This window comes from Triticum aestivum, chromosome 3D (assembly GCF_018294505.1).
Source record: "Triticum aestivum cultivar Chinese Spring chromosome 3D, IWGSC CS RefSeq v2.1, whole genome shotgun sequence".
NCBI lineage: Eukaryota > Viridiplantae > Streptophyta > Magnoliopsida > Poales > Poaceae > Triticum > Triticum aestivum.
Window position 1 is genome coordinate 515,579,127 of NC_057802.1, and position 21,413 is coordinate 515,600,539.

Here is a 21,413-nt window from a genome sequence, read left to right on the forward strand (position 1 = left end):
ACGAAAGCGGTGACCAGACGACCCCTCACACCATCGCAAACTGGACTAAGAATTAGGAAAATCTTATCCTTGATCCGTACGGTTCTACCATCGCCACCACATTGTCGTAACCGGACAAGCAAACTCTAACCGTAAGCGAAGCGACTCAACCAAATTGCATCCCCCCTCTGGAGTGGCAAGCGAGGGAGGGGACCCGTGGCCTCGTAGAATGAAGATTCTTAGTAATCGTTTTCGCTCTTTTTTCTTTATATCCTACTTCTTTTTTACATAAACATGTCCATTTCATTCTAAAAAAAAGCCGGATCGTTCTTCATGCGCGACCTGGCAAACCCAATGACCATGCATGCACGTGACGATCGATCGAGCTGCATGCGCCCTACACGCTGGCCGCCCGCGAGTTGACTTGACCGGCCGGGCATATTTTTAGCCAACGCCATTAATGGGCCGCGTGTTGGCGCTTTCTCGCTTCCGGCCGGGCACCAATAGTCAACAGAACTACGCTTAAGATCCGAGAGCGAGCGAGCGATCAAGTCTCATCGAAGTGAGCCGTCCGCCGCTGCCGCAACCCATCCGTGGAGTCAAGCTCGGAGAGCTACCCTTGCAAGGTACTGTAGCTACTAACACCATGGGTGCTCGCCTTTTTCCATTTCGTTTGGCTTTTTTGCTGGATGATCTGCAGCGGCAATGCTGCGTTGCTGCTTGTACGGAACTACGGATCGAGCGGTCAATTAGCCCGCGATCATCACATTCCTTCGTGATTTGGTCGGCTGCGTATTCAGTTTGTGTGAGCTTCAGCCTAGCATAGGTTGCATCCGGAAACTAGTGTCGTGTCATGGGGATCATAGGTGGAGACGATCTCTTCGGAGGCGGCGCGCTGTGGAACAGTGGATCTGTGATTTATACAGAGGCTCGTGGTCGTGGGTTATCTATTCATGGTGGCTTCGGAGTCAAACAATCCCAAGCTCGAAGAGATCATCTGAGCTACGCTCAGCTCGCCACCTCCGAAGAAATCGCCTCCACCCATGACTATCTTTTCGTCAGATGTTGAACATTGATCAGATTTTCTGCTAGTTGCATCGGATATCCATAGCCATGCCCGCGGATCCAATTAAGGCCCAAGGTGATCTTCCCTCCAAAATGTCAACCGAGGCGGACGGAGTTTCTTATTTTTGCTTAAACTATGTATAAATATGAATTACAATTTACAAGTGAGTTCAAATTCGAACTCCACACCACTATAATTCTTCACTCCACTGTAATATTACAACGAATTCAAAATAAACCTAGCAATACTCCTCTAAGTATTTTATTACAATAATTTATTGCTAGCAATGTTTATAAATTAAAATAAGTCTACAATGTTAAAATAAAAATGCAAAATAATTGAAATACACCTCTAAGTATACATTGCTAGCAATACGCCCCTATCAATATTGTAACCGATTTTCCACCAAAAAGAGCGCTAACTAATGGCTGACGTTGGGTTTCACACTCGTTTCCCACCCATAGGCGGACCAATCCGCCCATGTTTCCCACAGAGCGCGACCATTCGCGGGTATATATACCCCATGGCCTCCTTCGCTACTGTGCCCCTACCCCCTCCCCTTTTTCCCGTTGCCGAAGGAACCAAGAAATAGAGGCAAAAAAATTGAAAACACTATTAAAAAAACATCAATCATTTTGGTGCCACCGCGCCCTCCTCGTGGACCTTTCCCTGGCGAGATGGAAGTGGACCAGAGAGACAGAGAGAGAGAGAGAGAGAGAGAGAGAGAGAGTTCTGCGAGAGGGTGTGAGACAACGGCGAGTGAATCAAGGACGACACGCACCCTAAGGCCGAATCAGCCGTCGACAACGCTCGCCTACTTGCCGCCCTCGCCTGCTTTGACTGCAGGTCAACGGCCTCCTGGGTAGAAATGAACGTTGGATTCACGTCGACGTTCAAGACTGTGGCCTTATCATGCATCAAGAATGTACATACGTTCCACGACCGTAGAAGTCTCCGTAACCGAAGCCTTCCCCACATATGAGGTCACTTTCAAGAGGAGGAAAAGCTCGTAGTTCAATTAGTAGAAAATCATAATTTAAAGGTTGTTAAAATCCTAGTTGTAATCTTTCTTGAATTCCATTTAGTAAATCTATGTTAAAATTAGTTGAAATTCATGTTGAAATCTAGTACAAAAACTTTCACTGTCAAGTTGTAGAAGAAAGATGTCCCCCATTTTTCAGATAACAACATTAGCAGAAATGATAAGTACCTTACGTCATGTACAAGTATACGAGAAATCAAACGTTTTAGATGGTAATTCTAGTGACGCAAAGATGACAAGCTAGTTGGTAATTTTCTGTCAATAAAACGCACAAAGTTGTCATGTTTCCCAGCTAAAATTGCCATCAGGTCCAGAAAAAAACCTAAGGTATGTATCATTTCCGTAAAACTAAGGGACCAGCAGAAATTTCCACGGGTAAACTAAAGAAAAAAGTCACCGTGTACCCGCTCTACCGCCGTGGTAACTGCGACCCGTGCTCCGCTCCGCTGACCCCAACTCCGAGTGGCGGCGGGCGAGCTGACGCGAGTGCGTCGGCCGCGGGCGGGGGCGGGCCGGTCTCACGGGGGTCGGGGGGCGGGCTGGGGGTGTAGGGGCGTACCCTCAAACTAGACGCTGCCGTAGGTAGCCATGCTCTTGTTTCCGCCTTGGACATCGGCTCCGCGGCTTCCGCCGTCCGAGCAAGGGGATGCGGACGGAAGCCGGGCGCAGGCGTGGGCGTGGCTGCAGTCCCTGTCGCGGCGGCGGCCGGGAGCAGCAGCTGAACGAGGTCTGCCACCGATGGCGCCGTGCCATTCGGCCGTCCAGGTGCTTCAGTTTTCCTCCCCGAGATCCTTTCCCTGAGACTCTTACTAGCTTCAATCCAAAACGCAGGCCCATATATTTTCCTTATCCGTGGAATCAATTAGAGAGTGCTGAAATTTGCATCATCCACCTCTGTTCACTAATGTGAGACGTTTTGGCAGTTCATTGAACTGCCAAAACGTCTTATATATAGGAACAGAGGGTGTACTTGCAGGTGGCAGCATATGTGAAACTATGGAATTAGGCTTGAAAAATGAATTAGGCAGCATATGTGAAGATCAGATTAAAGGGGTGAAGTAATCAACTTTTAGATTCTGTATCGTAAAAAAAAAACTTTTGGGTTCTGTATTCAAAATTGATATTTCAACTTACTGTAATAAAGTGATGGTAGTAATCAGCAATATTTGCTTTTTAGTCTGAGTACTACAGTTCAAAGTCAGGTTTAAAGAGGCAAACCATTTACTTAAGGTTTAAGAGTAACTGGTCCTATTCCATAAAAAGAAGTAACTGGTGCTATGTAACTGGAATATCAACCTAACAAGGTGCAGGGTGCATTGAAATTTTTCCCAAGTATGAATACTCTGATCTAGTATTTCACTATTTCTGTTACATACACGATCAGAGGATTGGTGAGATTACTTTTTCCGTTCAGTTAGCTTTTGTCTGGATCCAGATATACATTGTGAGAACTTACTCAAACATGCTTCAGAAGATATCCTCATTGTATTTAGAATGATTTCAAATTATGCATACCTAGTATGTTATAATTTGATCCTTTTGTTTCCTAGTAGGGGTATTCTACTGTTTGCTGTGTCTTTTTGAAGGATTTCAATTTATTCTCGTAGGCCATCATCCAATTGGAAGAAATTATGAAAGTCGTATTACCTTTTGCAGGCCATAATCAGGTCATATTTGAAGAAATAATGTTCAGACAGAAACTCTTTGTGGAAGTTGTAAGCGCCAATGACCTTTCGGACAGTCTTGAGCTACTGAGTCCCTGTGTTCAGCTTCGTTTTGCTGACCAAAGTTTCACTACATCGGTCAAGAGGAAGGTTCGATGTCCTGTATGGTTCGAGAAGACCCTGTTTGATGTGTTGGACAAGGAAAGGCTTCCTTCTCTTGCTCTTGAAGCTTATGTCTATAATGTCATTGATGGCTGCCAGTTTTTCCTTGGTAAGATCCGGATTTCTGGGGCTAGCTTTTCTGACTCATCTGATGAAATTGTCAAAGACTATCAGTTGAAGGGTCGGATGTTCAAGCGATCGAAGGGAGTGTTGCTTCTTAGAGTATTTCTGAAAAATGAAGCCCCTGTCTCACAAGTTATACCCTCTCCTGTTCTGGGACTTCCTGTACAGGCACCCGCGGATGCTGTAGTCAAGTACGTTCAACCAAACTTTGAAGATGGAATGATTGTTGGGCGTATATGCTACTTGTTTGTACGTGTGGTAAAGGCTCGATGCTTGCCTGATGTGGATGTTGACCAAAAGCCTGATCCATATGTAGAGGTAAATGCTGGTAACCTTAGAAGCATCACAAACTCTGTACCTGAGGAGCAGAACCCAGAGTGGAACTCGACTTTTGCTTTCTCCAGACGCCAGTTGGACAATGCACAGATAACTAGAATCTATGTTGTTGTCTATGACGGGTTCACAGATGATTCTGTTGGGTTGATCTCATTTGACCTAAGTGACATTCCTGAGCGTTCCCGAAATGACAAACCAGTAGTACCGAAGTGGCACCAACTTATTGACCAAAGCGGAAGGACAGCACAAGGTGAGTTGATGCTTTCGGTTTGGAAGGGCATGCAGTCTGATGAGGCATTCTGTGATTCATGGAAGTCCGACTGGTTAGAGGCGAGCGGAGTTGTGCGACCGCACATTGTGCCCAAAGTGTACAACTTACCCAGGCTGTGGTGTCTGCGGGTCCATATAGTTGAGTTCAAATGTATTGCACTAGCATGTGGAAGCAAAATTGTAGAGTCATATGTCACAGTGGTGGTAGGTTGTCAGCGAAAGACGACGAAGAGAATGAAGAAGCCACTAGCACATTATGTCTGGGATGAAGAACTGACATTCGTTGCTGCAGAGCCATTTGAGGATGACCTTCAAATATCTATCCAAGCACATCTAGGGCCTGGCAGAGACAAGGTTCTCGGCCGAATCATCATACCCGTGCAAACAGTTCAGCGTCGAGTTGGAGGTCTGTCGTCTGCCGAACTCGAGCATCAATGGCATGATCTTCAAGTTCCACCCAATGCAGCAGTTGCCAATGGTGCTGGGGATGAGTTGACTGTGTCATCGTGCCGCGTTCATCTCACTACCTGCCTCGACAGTGAGTACGGTGCCCACTATGGCTCTGGAGACCACACGGATGAAATCGCAAATCCTCCACTTGTTGGCTTGCTTGAGGTTGGCATCATTGGAGCACGGGGCCTGCCTCCTATAAAAAGGAAAAATGGGAGATTGTCGTCGCATCCATATTGTGTGGCAAGATATGGCCGGAAGTGGGTACGAACTCGTACCATCATCAACAGCCGCGATCCTTTATTCCAAGAGCAGTACTCATGGGATGTTTATGATACAGCAACAGTCCTGATCGTTGGAGTGTTTGATAATGCCCAGGTGGAAGAGTCAAGTTCAGGAGGCTACAAGGGTGTCAACATAGGGAAAATAAGGATACATCTTTCCGATCTCCAACCTGGTCGGATATATTGTCATGCATACCCTCTTCTCGTTCTACAGCCTTCAGGTGTGAAGAAAATGGGTGAACTGTGCCTGTCTGTGAGATTTACATCAAAGTCATTAACAAACATGGTGCGTATGTATGGCTCCCCCAATCTACCAAAGATGCACCATCGGGACCCACTGCAGATTCTGATAGAAGGTCTGCAGTTTCATGCTGTCCAGATTGTGGCATTCCGACTGAGCCAGATGGATCCACCCCTACGCAAGGAAGCAGTGGAATACATGTGTGATGTGCAAAGCCACCTGTGGAGCATGCGGAAAAGCAAGGTCAACTTCTACAGGATCATGTCCGCCCTCTCAATCGTCATCACATTTTGGCAGCGGTTTCTCTATGTTTGTTCATGGGAGAACCCCGCGATCACTTTGCTGGTCCATGCTGTTTTCCTCTTGGCTCTTATGTTCCATCGATTCATACTCCCGTCAACGCTCCTATTTACCTTCTTCAGTATAGTATGGAACTACCGGCATCGCCCTACTCATCCTTCCCACGTCGACATCAAGATATCTTTGACAGACACTGTACACCCAGATGAGCTTGACGAGGAATTTGATACCTTCCCTACTTCTCGTAGCTCTGGTTTAACAATGATGAGGTATGATAGGCTGAGGTGCCTTGCCAGCAGGATACAGACGGTCATGGGAGACGTAGCATCTTGTGGCGAGAGGATCACTGCATTGACAACATGGAGGGATCCTACAGCAACAGCAGTATTTGGGCTCTTTACTTTAGCAGCAGCCGTTATCATGTGTTTTACACCATGGAAAATTCTCGTCGCGATGGTTGGACTCTACATCATGAGGCACCCCAAGCTTCAACGGAAGATGCCGTCATTTGTTTGGAACTTCTATAGGCGATTGTCGCACAAGGCCGACAGTGTGCTCTGAATATCTTCTGTACTATTTGATGCCCATTGAGTCTGCTGGCTGCTCTCGTTTGTGGTAACTATTTTTTGCTACTTTGTACAGTTTCTTGAATCTGTTGGTTGCAACTCTCTCCTGTAATCTCCTGTTGTGTCATCGTCGTGTTGCAAGACTCGGTTTTCATGCAAAGCACAATCATGTTGTTGTAAGCCTTTTTCTCTCCACGCATGTTGAACAATACACACCAATTGTGCACCATTTGGAAGTACCTGATTTTCATTATGAGAATTTTGTTCGTGTACTCCTCGATTTGTTTATTTACTTGAACCGGGCTAACCCCCTTTCCATTAAGCATACCGGAAATACATCCAAATCCAGAGTACCATCTCCATTAACCCCCTTTCATGTACTCCTAGATGCGGCAGTCCTTTAAATTAATGCGACTACATGTTTCAAATTTCAGTGGCATCTTCAGAATCGAACTTCAAATTTTGTAAAACTAAAGCTCAAAGTAGGATCAGGAAATAGGCACTGTGTCTGTTCAGCAGCAAGACAATGACTGCACATTTTGAACATGGAGCCACCAAAGATGCCAAAAGCGCAATCTGGACGCAAGATTAGAACTGAACAACAACAAACCAGAATAGACTTACTATCATATTTTCTGCAACACCCACAGCACTGTCAAACCGAATCATGCATTTTCAGTTTTTTTCTAACAAACGCGGCACTGGAAGAACAATAAACCCTATGCATAAGCTGCACCTCTCACCGGCTCGTCTCCAGGGTTTAACTACTCATTCCCCGGGAAAAAAAAGGTGAGTTAATGAAGTACTGAACCCATGGATTTCAGAATCCTCTTGTAATGATTGTGGCTACATAATCAGATGGAACTTCAGAAGAAATATCATGGCTGTGTGATAGGACTAATAATTATCTTCTTCTTCTTTCGTCGCCGTCACTTCAATCACGCATGAATGCTGATTTCGCGGCTCGGTGTTCCTGGTCTACTTGGTACGATCGATCAGTCGACGTTAGCGACGGTAGCTCGTGTATCACGCTCAGCTCTTTCCTGCTGCTAAGGCTAGGTGCACCTAGAAATAACATAATGCATGAGACGTACTAGGATCGACGACGCAAGCTCTTTTCATGCTGTAATAGCTTGCCAGCATCGTCTCTCGATTGGTCTTCTGGATTAACTGTTCAGCTGACGCAAATGACACGGTTCAAGCTGAACTTTTCTGAGAGCTCCGTCTGAACCTGATAGACACAGGACTAGAGGAGTGTTGAAAAATACTCGAAAGGGTGAGGACTAATAGCCACTGATGCAGGTTACAGTGGCATTCTGATTAGAACAGTTGTCACTAACTTTGTTCTGACAGACCTGGAGTGGTTCTATGGTTCGTTCTACAAAACCGAGTCATGTGGAGTTTAATCTGTAGCTCTGAAATGTTTAATGGTTGAAGAAAAAGTTTGGCCAACCAAGGAAAAACTTGAGCCATACCAAACGATCAAATAGAGCATTTAGAGGAGGTATAAATAAATTATCCAAATCTAGCTGGAAATTTTAACAGTTGCAAAGCTATCTTGCATAAGAGCAACTCTAGCTAAGTCGTCGTATGGGCCCGGTAGTCGTAATAACCGCTAGTGTGGTGATTTTCGCCAAGAAAACGCTCTAGCAGATCCACCATCACATGCTCGATCGACATAATCTTTGGAGGCCGCTCTAAATTGAACACGTGAGTCTCCATATTTGGCGGTTGGGAGGTGCGATATAGCACGTCCTCCATCCATCTAAATCTTGGCGCCACGGAAATTCCAGGACTCATGCGCCACCCACACCTCATCCCTGCCCTGCCGACGTTTGGTGCCACCTCCGCCGTCCGGACCGCCATGATTTGGCCCCGGTCGCCTCCACAAAGACGTCCCTGGACCTCCAAACGTTCCGCCGCAGCCCCGTGCCTGCTTCATGTCATCCGGCCGTGCCACCCCTTTCTCCGTGCAACCTCAAGGTGTTTGACGAATTGACAAAAGGTACATTTTCCCAACGTATCCTTGTAAATCAAAGTTTAGTGGCTCATAGATTCGTGTACATGACATATGATTCACATTATGTGTACATGGATCCGTTGGTAGAGCTATTTTTTGATGATTTATCTTAGGATTCAAACTCCAAGTCGGAGAGTGAAATCATAGACGCCGAAGAAAACGAGGTTCTCATAGTGGTTGCTGACTGGATAGCGGTAGCCAGAACAAAGAGGAAGCATGGGAGATTGAAGGTTGGTCGTGCAATATTTCATGGGAACATAACCGAAGGCCACGAGAAGGTCATACGTGACTACTTTCTGTCTGGTTGTACCTTCCCTACTTACATGTTCCGTCGATGATCCCACATTACCGAACGATTGTTCCATCGAAATGCCGATGCCATGGAAGCCAATAAATCTTTCTTCCAAAAACAAAGAAGCGTTGATCTAATGGATTTTCCCTTCTTAGAAGGTGACCGCGACACCTCGAACGATTGCATATAGCGTTCTTGTAGATGAATTGGACGAGTATCTTCAAATGGCCGAAGATACAACCATTAAGTGCACGAAAGTGTTCGTTGAAATTATGGTGAGGGTTTATGTAGAGCAGTATCAACAAGCACTCAATGTCGATGACATGGCAATGCTTTTAGCGATGGATGCAACAAGTGGATTGCATGGGATATCCTATGGAGTCTTGACTGCATGCATTGGAAGTGGAAGAATTGCCATGTACCTTGGCATAGACAATTCAGCCGGCAATGCCATGATCCAACAAGTCTTTTGGAAGTTGTTGCCACCAAATATTTGTGTATTTGGCATTGCTACTTTCAGTTTCCTAGATCTCACAATGACGTCATTATCCACGGAGATCTCATACGTTGTAAGGCTAGCTAGTTGTACTGCTCCACCTTGGAACTACATTGTGAATGGCCACAATATGACCAAGGCTACTATTTAGCCGATGGAATCTATCCATCTTGGTCTACATTTGTGAAGAAAATTTGAAGGATCGAAGTGTTGGGAAACGTTGCATGGAAAACAAAAAAAAATCTACGCACACGCAATGATCTATCCATGGAGATGCATAGCAACGAGGGGGAGAGTATGTCTATGTACCCTCGTAGACCGAAAGCGGAAGCGTTTGACAACACGGAACGTACGGCACCTCCGAGTTCTGCACACGTTCACCTCGATGACATTCCTCGTCCTCTTGATCCAGCAAGATGCCGAGGAAGTAGATGAGTTCCGTTAGCACGACAGCGTGGAGACGGTGATGGTGAAGTGATCCGCGTAGGGCTTCGCCTAAGCACCGCGAGAATATGACCGGGGTGTAAACTATGGAGGGGGGCGCCGCACACGGCTAACAATTGATGTTGTGTGTTCTAGGCGCCCCCTCCCCACATATATATAGGTGGGAGTGGAGGAGAGGCAGCCAGGGGGCGTCCCAAGTAGGATCTGAATCCTACTTGGGGTTTCCCCAAGTGGCGCCCTCCTTTCCTTTTTTTCACCGGAGAAGAAAGGAAGGGGGAAGAAGAGAAGGAAGGGGGCCGAACCCCCTCTTCTCCTTCTCCTATTCGGCCACCTGCCATAGGGGGGCGCGCCACCCCTTGTGGGATGGGGTGCTCCCCTCTCATGGCCCATATGGCCCATATATTGCCCCCGGGGGTTCCGGTAACCCCTCTGGTACTCCGATAAATACCCGATACACTCCGGAACACTTCCGGTGTCCGAATACTACACTCCTATATATCAATCTTTACCTCTCGACCATTTCGGGACTCCTCGTCATGTCCGTGATCTCATCCGGGACTCCGAACAACATTCGGTCACCAAATCACATAACTCATATAATACAATATCGTCATCGAATGTTAAGCGTGCGGACCCTACGTGTTCGAGAACTATGTAGACATGACCGAGACACCTCTCCGGTCAATAACCAATAGCGAAACCTGGATGCTCATATTGGTTCCTACATATTCTACGAAGATCTTTATCGGTCGAACCGTTATGACAACATACGTTATTTCCTTTGTCCATCGGTATGTTACTTGCCCGAGATTCGATCGTCGGTATCTTTATACCTAGTTCAATCTCGTTACCGGCAAGTCTCTTTACTCGTTACGTAATACATCATCCTGTAACTAACTCATTAGTCACTTTGCTTGCAAGGCTTCTTATGATGTGTATTACCGAGAAGGCCCAGAGATGCCTCTCTGAAACTCGGAGTGACAAATCCTAATCTCGATCTATGCCACCTCAACAAACACCTTCGGAGATACCCGTGGAGCATCTTTATAATCACCCAGTTACGTTGCGATGTTTGATAGCACAGAAGGCATTCCTCCGGTATCCGGGAGCTGCATAATCTCATAGTCGAAGGAATATGTATTTGACATGAAGAAAGCAATAGCAATAAAACCGAATGATCATAATGCTAAGCTAACGGATGGGTCTTGTCCATCATTTCATTCTCCTAATGATGTGATCCCGTTATCAAATGATAACTCATGTCCAGGGTTAGGAAACCTTAACCATCTTTGATCAACGAGCTAGTCAAGTAGAGGATCACTAGGGACACAGTGTTTGTCTATGTATTCACGCATGTATTTAAGTTTCCGATTAATACAATTCTAGCATGAATAATAAACAATTATCATGAATAAGGAAATATAAAATAAAAACTTTATTATTGTCTCTAGGGCATATTTTCTTCAGTCTCCCACTTGCACTAGAGTCAATAATCGAGATTGCATTGTAACGATTCTAACACCGATGGAGTCTTGGTGCTGATCATGTTTTGCTCGTGGAAGAGGCCTAGTCAACAGGTCGGCTACATTCAGATCCGTATGTATTTTGCAAATCTCTATGTCTCCCTCCTTGACTTGATCACGGATGGAGTTGAAGCGTCTCTTGATGTGTTTGGTTCTTTTGTGAAATCTGGATTCCTTCGTTAAGGCAATTGCTCCAGTATTGTCACAAAAGATTTTTATTGGACCCGATGCACTAGGTATTACACCTAGATCGGATATGAACTCCTTCATCCAGACTCCTTCATTTGCTACTTCTGAAGCAGCTATGTACTCCGCTTCAGACATAGATCCGCCACGACGCTCTGCTTGAACCTGCACCAACTGACAACTCCACCATTGAAAGTAAATACGTATCCTGTTGGTGACTTAGAGTCATCCGGATCAGTGTCAAAACTAGCATCTACGTAACCATTTACGACGAGCTCTTTGTCACCTCCATAAACGAGAAACATATCCTTGGTCCTTTTCAGGTACTTCAGGATGTTCTTGACCGCTGTCCAGTGATACACTCCTGGATTACTTTGGTACCTCCCTGCCAAACTTATGGCAAGGCACACATCAGGTTTGGTACACAACATAGCATAGCATACATGATAGAACCTATGGCTCAGGCATAGGGAATGACTTTCATTTTCTCTCTATCTTCTGCAGTGGTCGGGCATTGAGTCTGACTCAATTTCACACCTTGCAATACAGGCAAGAACCCTTTCTTTGACCGATCCATTTTGAACTTCTTCAAAACTATGTCAAGGTATGTGCTTTGTGAAAGTCCCATTAAGTATCTTGATCTATCTCTATAGATCTTGATGCCCAATATATAAGCAGCTTCACCGAGGTCTTTCATTGAAAAACTTTTATTCAAGTATCCCTTTATGCTATTCAGGAATTCTACATCATTTCCAATCAATAATATGTCATCCACATATAATATTAGAAATGCTATAGAGCTCGCACTCACTTTCTTGTAAATACAGGCTTCTCCGAAAGTCTGTATAAAACCATATGCTTTGATCACCTCATCAAAGCGTATATTCCAACTCCGAGATGCTTGCACTAGTCCATAGATGGATCACTGGAGCTTGCACACTTTGTTAGCACCTTTAGGATCGACAAAACCTTCTGGTTGCATCATATACAACTCTTCTTTAAGAAATCCATTAAGGAAAGTAGTTTTGATGTCCATTTGCCAGATTTCATGATCATAAAATGCGGCAATTGCAAACATGATTCGGACAGACTTAAGCATCGCTACGGTTGAGAAAGTCTCATCGTAGCCAACTCCTTGAACTTGTCGAAAACCTTTTGCGACAAGTCGAGCTTTATAGACAGTAACATTACCATCAGCATCAGCCTTCTTCTTGAAGATCCATTTATTCTTCATGGCTCGCCGATCATCGGGCAAGTCCACCAAAGTCCACACTTTGTTCTCATACATGGATCATATTTCAGATTTCATGGCCTCAAGCCATTTATCGAAATCTGGGCTCATCGTAGCTTCTTCATAGTTCGTAGGTTCGCCATGGTCTAGTAACATGACTTCCAAAACAGGATTACCATGCCACTCTGGTGCGGATGGTGCTCTAATTGACCTACGAGGCTCAGTAGTAACCTGATCTGAAGTTTCATGATCATCATCATTAGCTTCCTCTCTAGTTGGTGTAGGCATCACGGGAACGGATTTCTCTGATGAGCTACTTTCCAAATTGAGAGAAGGTACAATTACCTCATCAAGTTCTACGTTCCTCCCACTCACTTCTTTCGAGAGAAACTCCTTCTCTAGAAATGTTCCATTCTTGGCAACAAAGATCTTGCCTTCGGATCTGTGGTAGAATGTGTACCCAATTGTTTCCTTAGGGTAGCCTATGAAGACGCACTTCTCCGATTTGGGTTCGAGCTTATCAGGCTGAAGCCTTTTGACATAAGTGTCGCAACCCCAAACTTAAGAAACGACAGCTTAGATTTCTTGACAAACCACAGTTCATACGGTGTCATCTCAACGGATTTAGACGGTGCCCTATTTAACGTGAATGCAGTTGTCTCTAATCGGTAAGAGACATCATAGATCGCACCATATCTAATAAAGTACGGTTACGACGTTCGGACACACCATTACGTTGTGGTGTTCCAGGTGGCGTGAGTTGTGAAACTATTCCACATTGTTTTAAATGAAGGCCAAACTCGTAACTCAAATATTCACCTCCACGATCAGATCGTAGAAACTTTATTTTCTTGTTACGATGATTCTCCACTTACTCTGAAATTCTTTGAACTTTTCAAATGTTTCAGACTTGTGTTTCATTAAGTAGATATACCCATATCTGATTAAATCATCTGCGAAGGTCAGAAAATAACGTTACCTGTCGTGGATTTGTCACGGCAGATGTCCTTGTGTGAGGACTTAGTCGTGAGGCCAACACATCTATGTGGTAGCTTGCGAGGGGTTGATCGGGATGAGAGACGCGAGGCGGATTAACACAAGACAAGGGTTTAGACAGCTTCGGGCCCCGGGAAACATCATCTGGTAATAGCCCTACATGATGTTTGTGGCTAGGTCTCATTATGCTCATGAGGGAGTTGCTGTATAAGCCGGCTCCCCTTTGTTGTGTCTAGCCTTCTAGATTATTTCTCTCCCCTTCTTGGGGTGCCCTGCCCCTCCTTATATAAGTTAGAGGGGCGGGTTACATGTGGAGTCCTAGTAGGATTAGGACTAGTCTATCTTCTAATACAAGCCGGATACAAGTCCAGGTCTTGATTCCTTGTAAGGGAAATATTCCTCATGCCTTTCCTCTTAAGCCGGCCCACCATCACATGAACCGGCCTACTGGGCCTTGGCCCTTGTCGTCCTTCTGACCCACCCGCCGGGTCACTAATAAGTCGCCGAGGCTCGGGCGGGTCTCCAGTGAGTCACCAAGTGTCAGCCGGGTCCACGGTGAGCCGCCAAGTCCGGCCGGGTCATATTTCCGGCCGGGTCATACCGCGGGGTATATCCCCGACATTAGCCCCCAGTTTAATTTGGATTTATCCATGTTAAACTGATCCTACAACATAAACACAAGAACAATTTTGACAGGTTGTGCTCCGGGTTAAATATCTTGTAAGCCGGCACCTGATCATCCTTAAGTCCTTGTCATTTCCTTCTTCTAGAAAATCCGGGTCAATAGGCAGGCTTCATAATTAATTTGCTGACATTGGCTTCTCATAGAAAAATATTGTGAAGAATAATTCATTTGATTCAGCTCCCAGTGCTTAACCAAAATATTGGTCTTGAAATACTCATCTGATTTTTAGCCGGCTTGAAGATGTAGAACTTGCCGGTTTATCATTGCCAAAATTGTCGGTTTGTAAATATTGATAGCACCGGGTCATAATTGTTGCTAACATCAAACTTGAAAATGTACCTCCCTTATATGCATATCACTTGTAGCCCCCAAGTCTTAAAAAGGGAGCGTAGTAACAGCTTAAGACTTGCTTCAATATAATGCTGCAATTTGAAGAAATCCAGGTTGTTCATCTCAATCACTAGTCAAAACTGAATATTCCACATATGTAGCCCCCAAGTGCCAGGTTGTCATGCTTGCAGCAACCTGGGACTTGAAATTGCCTTATGCTCATAAAAACTTCAACCAGTGTAGCCCCCAAGGGCCGGGTCATTATGCAATAATGAGCAGGGTCTCGGTAGATATGATCCTATAAACTTGAGTAGCAACGTGTAGCCCCCAAGGGCCGGCTCAGTAAGATAATTCTGAGCTGGGACTTCATATGTACTTCAAAAAATAACACCAAATGATGTAACCCCTACCATGGGGCTCGAACCCACGACCATAATATTAAGAGCCTTGTGCTCTACCAACTGAGCAGTGGACCCTTCAATATAATGGATTAAGGCTTGTGTACTTTTGACAGGAGCAACTGGTGCCCCCAAGGGCCGGATCATTATGATGTGATGAGTCGGGTCTTCAAAAAGGCAAGTAAAAAATGACCTTGCATTAGTCCTCAAGTGTCATGGTGCATGCTTGCAGCGACATGAGACTTCCATATTTAATATAATCATGATTTGAATAATGTAGCCCCCAAGTACCGGGTCGTAAGCCTGCAGCGACTCGGGACTATTCCTTTCATTGCAGAATAAATCATATCCATTGATAAATAAATAATAGCCATTGCGCTAAAGCGACTTTGAAAACCTCAATCATAATACTGGTTATTGATATCCATAATAAAAATCCAGCCATGTTGGCTATTCAAGATTTGAATTATAATCCGGTATGAAAACCTCAATCATTCAATATCATCATGAAAATCCAGCCAATTTGGCTATTAAAGATTTGAATACCTCATCGGTTGACAAGTAAATCCGGAGTTTAAATACCCGGCGGCTCTTGGCCGATGGCGACTTAATGCGCATTCATTGTAAGCCGGAATTTTTGTAACCCGGCGGCTTATAGCCTTTGTAAAAATCAAGAACTGATAACCCCATCCATGGAGGCTCATAGTCATGTCCAGTTTTTGACAAGATCACTTTGGCGGCTCATAGCCTCAATAACTCAATATTGAACAATATAAACCGGAGCTGAATAATCCGGCAATATCTGTAGAATTGGCTCATACTGTCGGCTTACATCACCATATCCAGTGAGGGTAATAATCCAATGATTTATAAGCGCATTATTCCAATGGCGCAATCCAAAATATACTGGCGACTTAACGTCCAAAGCCAGGGCGGGTTATCAAACTTCGCGTATTCATCCAACAATTTTAAAATATACCTGGAAGATTGGCTCAAATTGCCGGCTTACAGCGCCATATCCAGTGAGGGTGACAACCCAAGTACTCATAAGCGCATAGTTCCAATTGCGCAATCAAAGTATACCTGCAACTTAAAGTTCAAAGCCAGGGCGGCTTACCAAACCAAAAATATTCATACCATTTATTGAAAGACATACCTGTAGATTAATACCATGGTGATGCCTTGATAATTATAATCCGGGGCCAATATCAACCCGGAGTCATGAAATGTCATCATTTTGATTGCTCAAGGCAAAATATTCTGGCGACTTATAGTCTGCTATCAGGGCGGGTAATCAAACCCAAAGATACTCAATCATGAGTCATACAATCAAGGCTAAATGGCCTGTGAAATTGGTTCATACTGCCGGCTTACCATACCTGTGCAGTAAGGGTTACAACCCAAAGATTGAGAGCACAACGCCCTGTTCAATTGATTCATACTGCCGGCTTACAACGCTGCATGCAACAAGTGGTAATATTCCAAAACTTAGAGCACAGGGCTTTAAGCACATAAAATCATCATATACTGGCGACTTAAAGTCCAAAGCCAGGCCGGGTTGAGGTACGCCGGATAAATTCATATATGAACCATAAGGCAACATAGTCCTCGTCGGTTTTCCACCATGTATTAACATGTCATAAGAAACGAATCTAAAAAAATGTTTAAATCAAATACAAATTAAAGACAAAACAAGGCTTTCACAGGCTGCCAAGCCTTCAATTCAAGTGCTTTTCAAGGGCCGCACAACCACTGAGTTAAACCTTCATTCAACCTTATAAGCCGGCCCTCACATGACCAATCGCCGTTTTAACTTTGACAAGTTCAGGGTCTGTATAAGATTGACTGTCAAGAGTACGACGAGTCATTCCAGGATTACCTGGGCGAAGTGGCAGACTTAAAAAGGCAGGATAACCCGGATTTTTTGGTGAATACACTTGGCGTCCAAGCCTATTACAAGGGTCAACAAAGCTCTTGTTCATTAACAAAGAGCCCCCAAGTGATGTTTCATTCCAGGCTTACAAGCCGGGTCAACAAGGGTAGTCATAGCTATGCTCGATGAGCAGGAAGCCCCCAAGTATTTTGAAATCATGGCGTATAAGCCGGATCAAAAGGGTAGTCATAGCTATGCTCGATGAGCAGGAAGCCCCCATGCAATTTGTAACAAGATAAGCCCATAAGGCAGGATGCCCATGTTTGAACCGCGCATCATGGCAGCAGGTCCTCTTCGGCAACCTTTAAACTTTTTAAGAACTCGAATCTTGCTAGAGATAAATTCTTTTTGAACTGGAATTTTAAACCGGATATTTGAGAGCTTCAAAGATTTGGGAGACAGATTTCCCTTGAACCGAATTTTAAACCGGAAACTTCATTTTGAGCCAGAAACTTTCTGACGGCCTTTAAACTTTCATCAATATAGCAGTAGTCTCCGGGGCTGGGTTATTGTTCCCTCCAATGACTCGGAGTTCTTGAATTCATTGATACCGGCCAATTCTGCCGAGTCATGTCATTGTAGCCCCCGAGTCTCAAGACGACTCGAGGAGTTGACTTGAGATTCTTCATACTTGGCCGTGATATAAACCGGCATATAGTTGAACAGCGGAACGCTGAAATTTATGTAAACCGGAGGTTTGAAGCGAATTGACAATCTTCGCAACATTCATTGCACACTTCCGGTATGAGTTATTCAATAAACCTCTGTGATATGACGGTCACTTTTGCAGTAGACAATTTGTCCTGCACCAAAAAACCTCACAAGACAGAGTAATTGCTCTTTCAAAGAAAGCAATATGTAATATAAAAATATACTGGATGGATTTCACCTGATATGCCAGGCCAGTAATTATCTACCGCGGAGTTGATGATCACCACGGTGAAGCTGAAATCAATCACGGCAAAATCGGCCGCGGGAGCAGACAGATGAGCCGGCCGCGGCATTGCGGACGGGCGAGTCAATCACATGCGTTTGTAAGCCAGCGGGGACGGGCGAATCGACCACGTCATATTGATGTAAATTGGGCCGTAAAAACGGCGGTTTCCACATATATTCATCGAGCATCATGGTACGGTCAGATGCTGGTGCATGATAATGGTAGCGCGAGCTATACATCCATGACACGGCCATCGCTCTTGCAGTGAATAATTGTCCTGCATAAACAATATCGCAGACCAAGGCAAAGATAAACTGCTCTTTGACAAAAATAATATGTGCCAATAAGATAAATTTAAATAGATATCACCTAATTTGTTCGGATGATCGATGATTCGTTCAACGCGACAGAGGCGGCTCAGGCAGACCGACGACCCAATATAGCCCCGGCGGCTCAACACGGAAGAGGCGGCTCAACGCGGCCCCGGCGGCTCGACACAGCAGAGGCGGCTCAGCGCGACCCCGGCGGCTCAATCACAGCAGAGGCGGCACAACGCGGCCCCGAGCTCAACACAGCAAGAGCGGCTCAACGCGGCCCCGAGGGCCCGGGCTTGATGGCGGCTTAGAGTGGTCCCAGCGACTCAAGATGGCCTCTACGGGCTCAAATGCCGCCCGCACCGGCAGCGGCTCAAGGCCGAGCGAGTCACGGCTGCGTGGCGCGGCCGGAGGAAAATGGGCAGGCAGAGCGGCCAGTGTAAGCCGCCCGGCGACTTGATGGAGGCAGAACACCGTGTTGCTCTTCGTCTTGTCTCTGATCTACAGCAGATAGAACGCATGCATGCGCAAGTTTCTAGTATAGCTCATCTGACATCAGATAAAGTTGCTATGCGGTCTTGATTAGTAGTAGCATCAGGGAAACAACCAAAATAGCCTGCTGATGTGATTTGACTCAGTCTTGGTACGTGAATACTAGTTGAGATAGTACTAATTGGAGTACTTGTCTGATTCGGTCTTCACATCAAGACTTTAGCAGGTCGCCTCCGGACATGAGGCAGCCACGCCACCGAGCGACTCTCAGGCATGGCCTGGTGATTTGGCCGCGGGGATTAAGATGGAAAATCTGCAGAGGCAGACGCAGAGGCGGTGACAGCGACTCGATGACGCAGGGCCACAGGTGCGAGCTCTGGCCGTGGCGGCTTAGAGGTGATGCCTGTCAACGAAGGCAGTCTGACGAGGCCGAGTCAACACTGCACCCGCTTCCAGGTCGTGGTAAACCGGACCAGAACCAGAGGTAGCTAGCCGACTCAGAGTTGACGCGTCTTCTTCAGAAGTCTGTCCGTCTCGGCGACTCAAGAAACAATCGCTGTCGGTCTCGGCGACTTGGAAGCAATCAAACCAATCGCAAGACGACGGCTCAACAAAACTGTAACCCTAAACCTTCCTGATCTCAATCTTGTATATGCTCTTCCGACTGCTCGTCGTTGATGTAGATCCTTTCTTCATCTAGAAAATTATGAACTCTTCGATCCCTTGGAAAAGATCCCTTCAAGAACTCAACACCACCGTGCGCGAGCCCCACGGTGGGCGTCAACTGTCGTGGATTTGTCACGGCAGATGTCCTAGTGTGAGGACTTAGTCGTGAGGCCAACGCATCTATGTGGTAGCTTGCGAGGGGTTGATCGGGATGAGAGACGCGAGGCGGATTAACACAAGACAAGGGTTTAGACAGCTTCGGGCCCCGGGAAACATCATCCGGTAATAGCCCTACATGTTTTTTGTGGCTAGGTCTCATTATGCTCATGAGGGAGTTGCTGTATAAGCCGGCTCCCCTTTGTTGTGTCTATCCTTCTAGATTATTTCTCTCCCCTTCTTGGGGTGCCCTGCCCCTCCTTATATAAGTTAGAGGGGCGGGTTACATGTGGAGTCCTAGTAGGATTAGGACTAGTCTATCTTCTAATACAAGCCGGATACAAGTCCAGGTCTTGATTCCTTGTAAGGGAAATATTCCTCATGCCTTTCCTCTTAAGCCGGCCCACCATCACATGAACCGGCCTACTGGGCCTTGGGCCTTGTCGTCCATCTGACCCACCCGTCGGGTCACTAATAAGTCGCCGAGGCTCGGGCGGGTCTCCAGTGCGTCGCCAAGTGTCAGCCGGGTCCACGGCGAGCCGCCAAGTTCAGCCGGGTCATATTTCTGGCCGGGTCATACCGCGGGGTATATCCCCGACATTACCCGCCGCGAGGCTCAATACTCATCGGACCACATACATCGGTATGTATTATTTCCAATAAGTCATTGGCTCGCTCCATTGTTCCAGAGAACGGAGTTGTAGTCATCTTGCCCATGAGGCATGGTTTGCAAGTATCAAATGATTCATAATCAAGTGATTCCAAAAGTCCATCTGCATAGAGTTTCTTCATGCGCTTTACACCAATATGACCTAAACGGCAGTGCCACAAATATGTTGAACTATCATTATCAACTTTGCATCTTTTGGCATCAATATTATGAATATGTGTATCACCACAATCGAGATTCAACAGAAATAGACCATTCTTCAAGTGTGCATGGCCATAAAAGATATGATTCATATAAATAGAACAACCATTATTCTTTGATTTAAATGAATAAATGTCTCGCACTAAAAAAAGATCCAGATATAATGTTCATGCTCAACGCAGGCACAAAATAACAATTATTCGGATCTAAAACTAATCCGAAGGTAGATGTAGAGGTAGCGTGCCGACGATGATCACATCGACCTTGGAACCATCCGACGCGCATCGTCACCTCGTCCTTAGCCAATCTTCGTTTAATCCGTAGCTCCTGTCTCGAGTTACAAATATGACCCGAACTAGTATCAAATACCCAGGTGCTACTACGAGCATTAGTAAGGTACACATCAATAGCATGTATATCAAACATACCTTTGTTCACTTTGCCATCCTTCTTATCCGCCAAATACTTGGGGCAGTTCCGCTTCCAGTGACCAGTCCCTTTGCAGTAGAAGCACTCAGTTTCAGGCTTGGGTCCAGCTTTGGGCTTCTTCCCGGTAGTGGAAATTTTCTTGCCATTCTTCTTGAAGTTCCCCTTCTTTCCCTTGCCCTTTTTCTTGAAACTAGTGGTCTTGTTAACCATCTACACTTGATGCTCCTTCTTGATTTCTACCTCCGCAGCTTTGAGCATTGCGAAGAACTCGGGAATTGTCTTCTCCGTCCCTTGCATATTATAGTCCATCACAAGGCCTTTGTAGCTTGGTGGCAGTGATTGGAGAACTCTATCAATAACACTATCATCTAGAAGATTAACTCCCAGCTGAGTCAATTGATTATGATATCCAGACATTCTGAGTATGTGTTCACTCACAGAACTGTTCTCCTTCATCTTGCAGCTATAGAACTTGTTGGAGACTTCATATCTCTCAACTCGTGCATTTGCTTGAAATATTAACTTCAACTC

The 21,413-nt window shown here is 45.5% G+C and overlaps 1 protein-coding gene across 2 annotated transcripts; it reads left to right on the top strand.

The window, feature by feature from the left end:
• Nucleotides 1–472: 472 nt before the first annotated feature.
• Nucleotides 473–6,718, top strand: LOC123080116 (FT-interacting protein 7). Of its 2 annotated transcripts, none has more exons than XM_044502998.1 (2): nucleotides 473–605; nucleotides 3,744–6,718. In XM_044502998.1, exon 2 carries the CDS (start codon nucleotides 3,773–3,775, stop codon nucleotides 6,476–6,478), a length of 2,706 nt encoding a protein of 901 aa, XP_044358933.1. In that variant the 5' UTR covers nucleotides 473–605; nucleotides 3,744–3,772; the 3' UTR covers nucleotides 6,479–6,718. The 2 variants fall into 2 exon arrangements, with proteins under 2 accessions (XP_044358933.1, XP_044358932.1); XM_044502997.1 differs by lacking the exon at nucleotides 473–605 and adding an exon at nucleotides 2,622–2,852.
• The last annotated feature ends 14,695 nt before the right edge of the window (nucleotides 6,719–21,413 follow it).

What these genes read in the sequence shown, in the direction of transcription:
- LOC123080116 (XM_044502998.1), top strand. Translation starts at nt 3,773, where the DNA reads ATGTTCAGACAGAAACTCTTTGTGGAAGTTGTAAGCGCCAATGACCTT.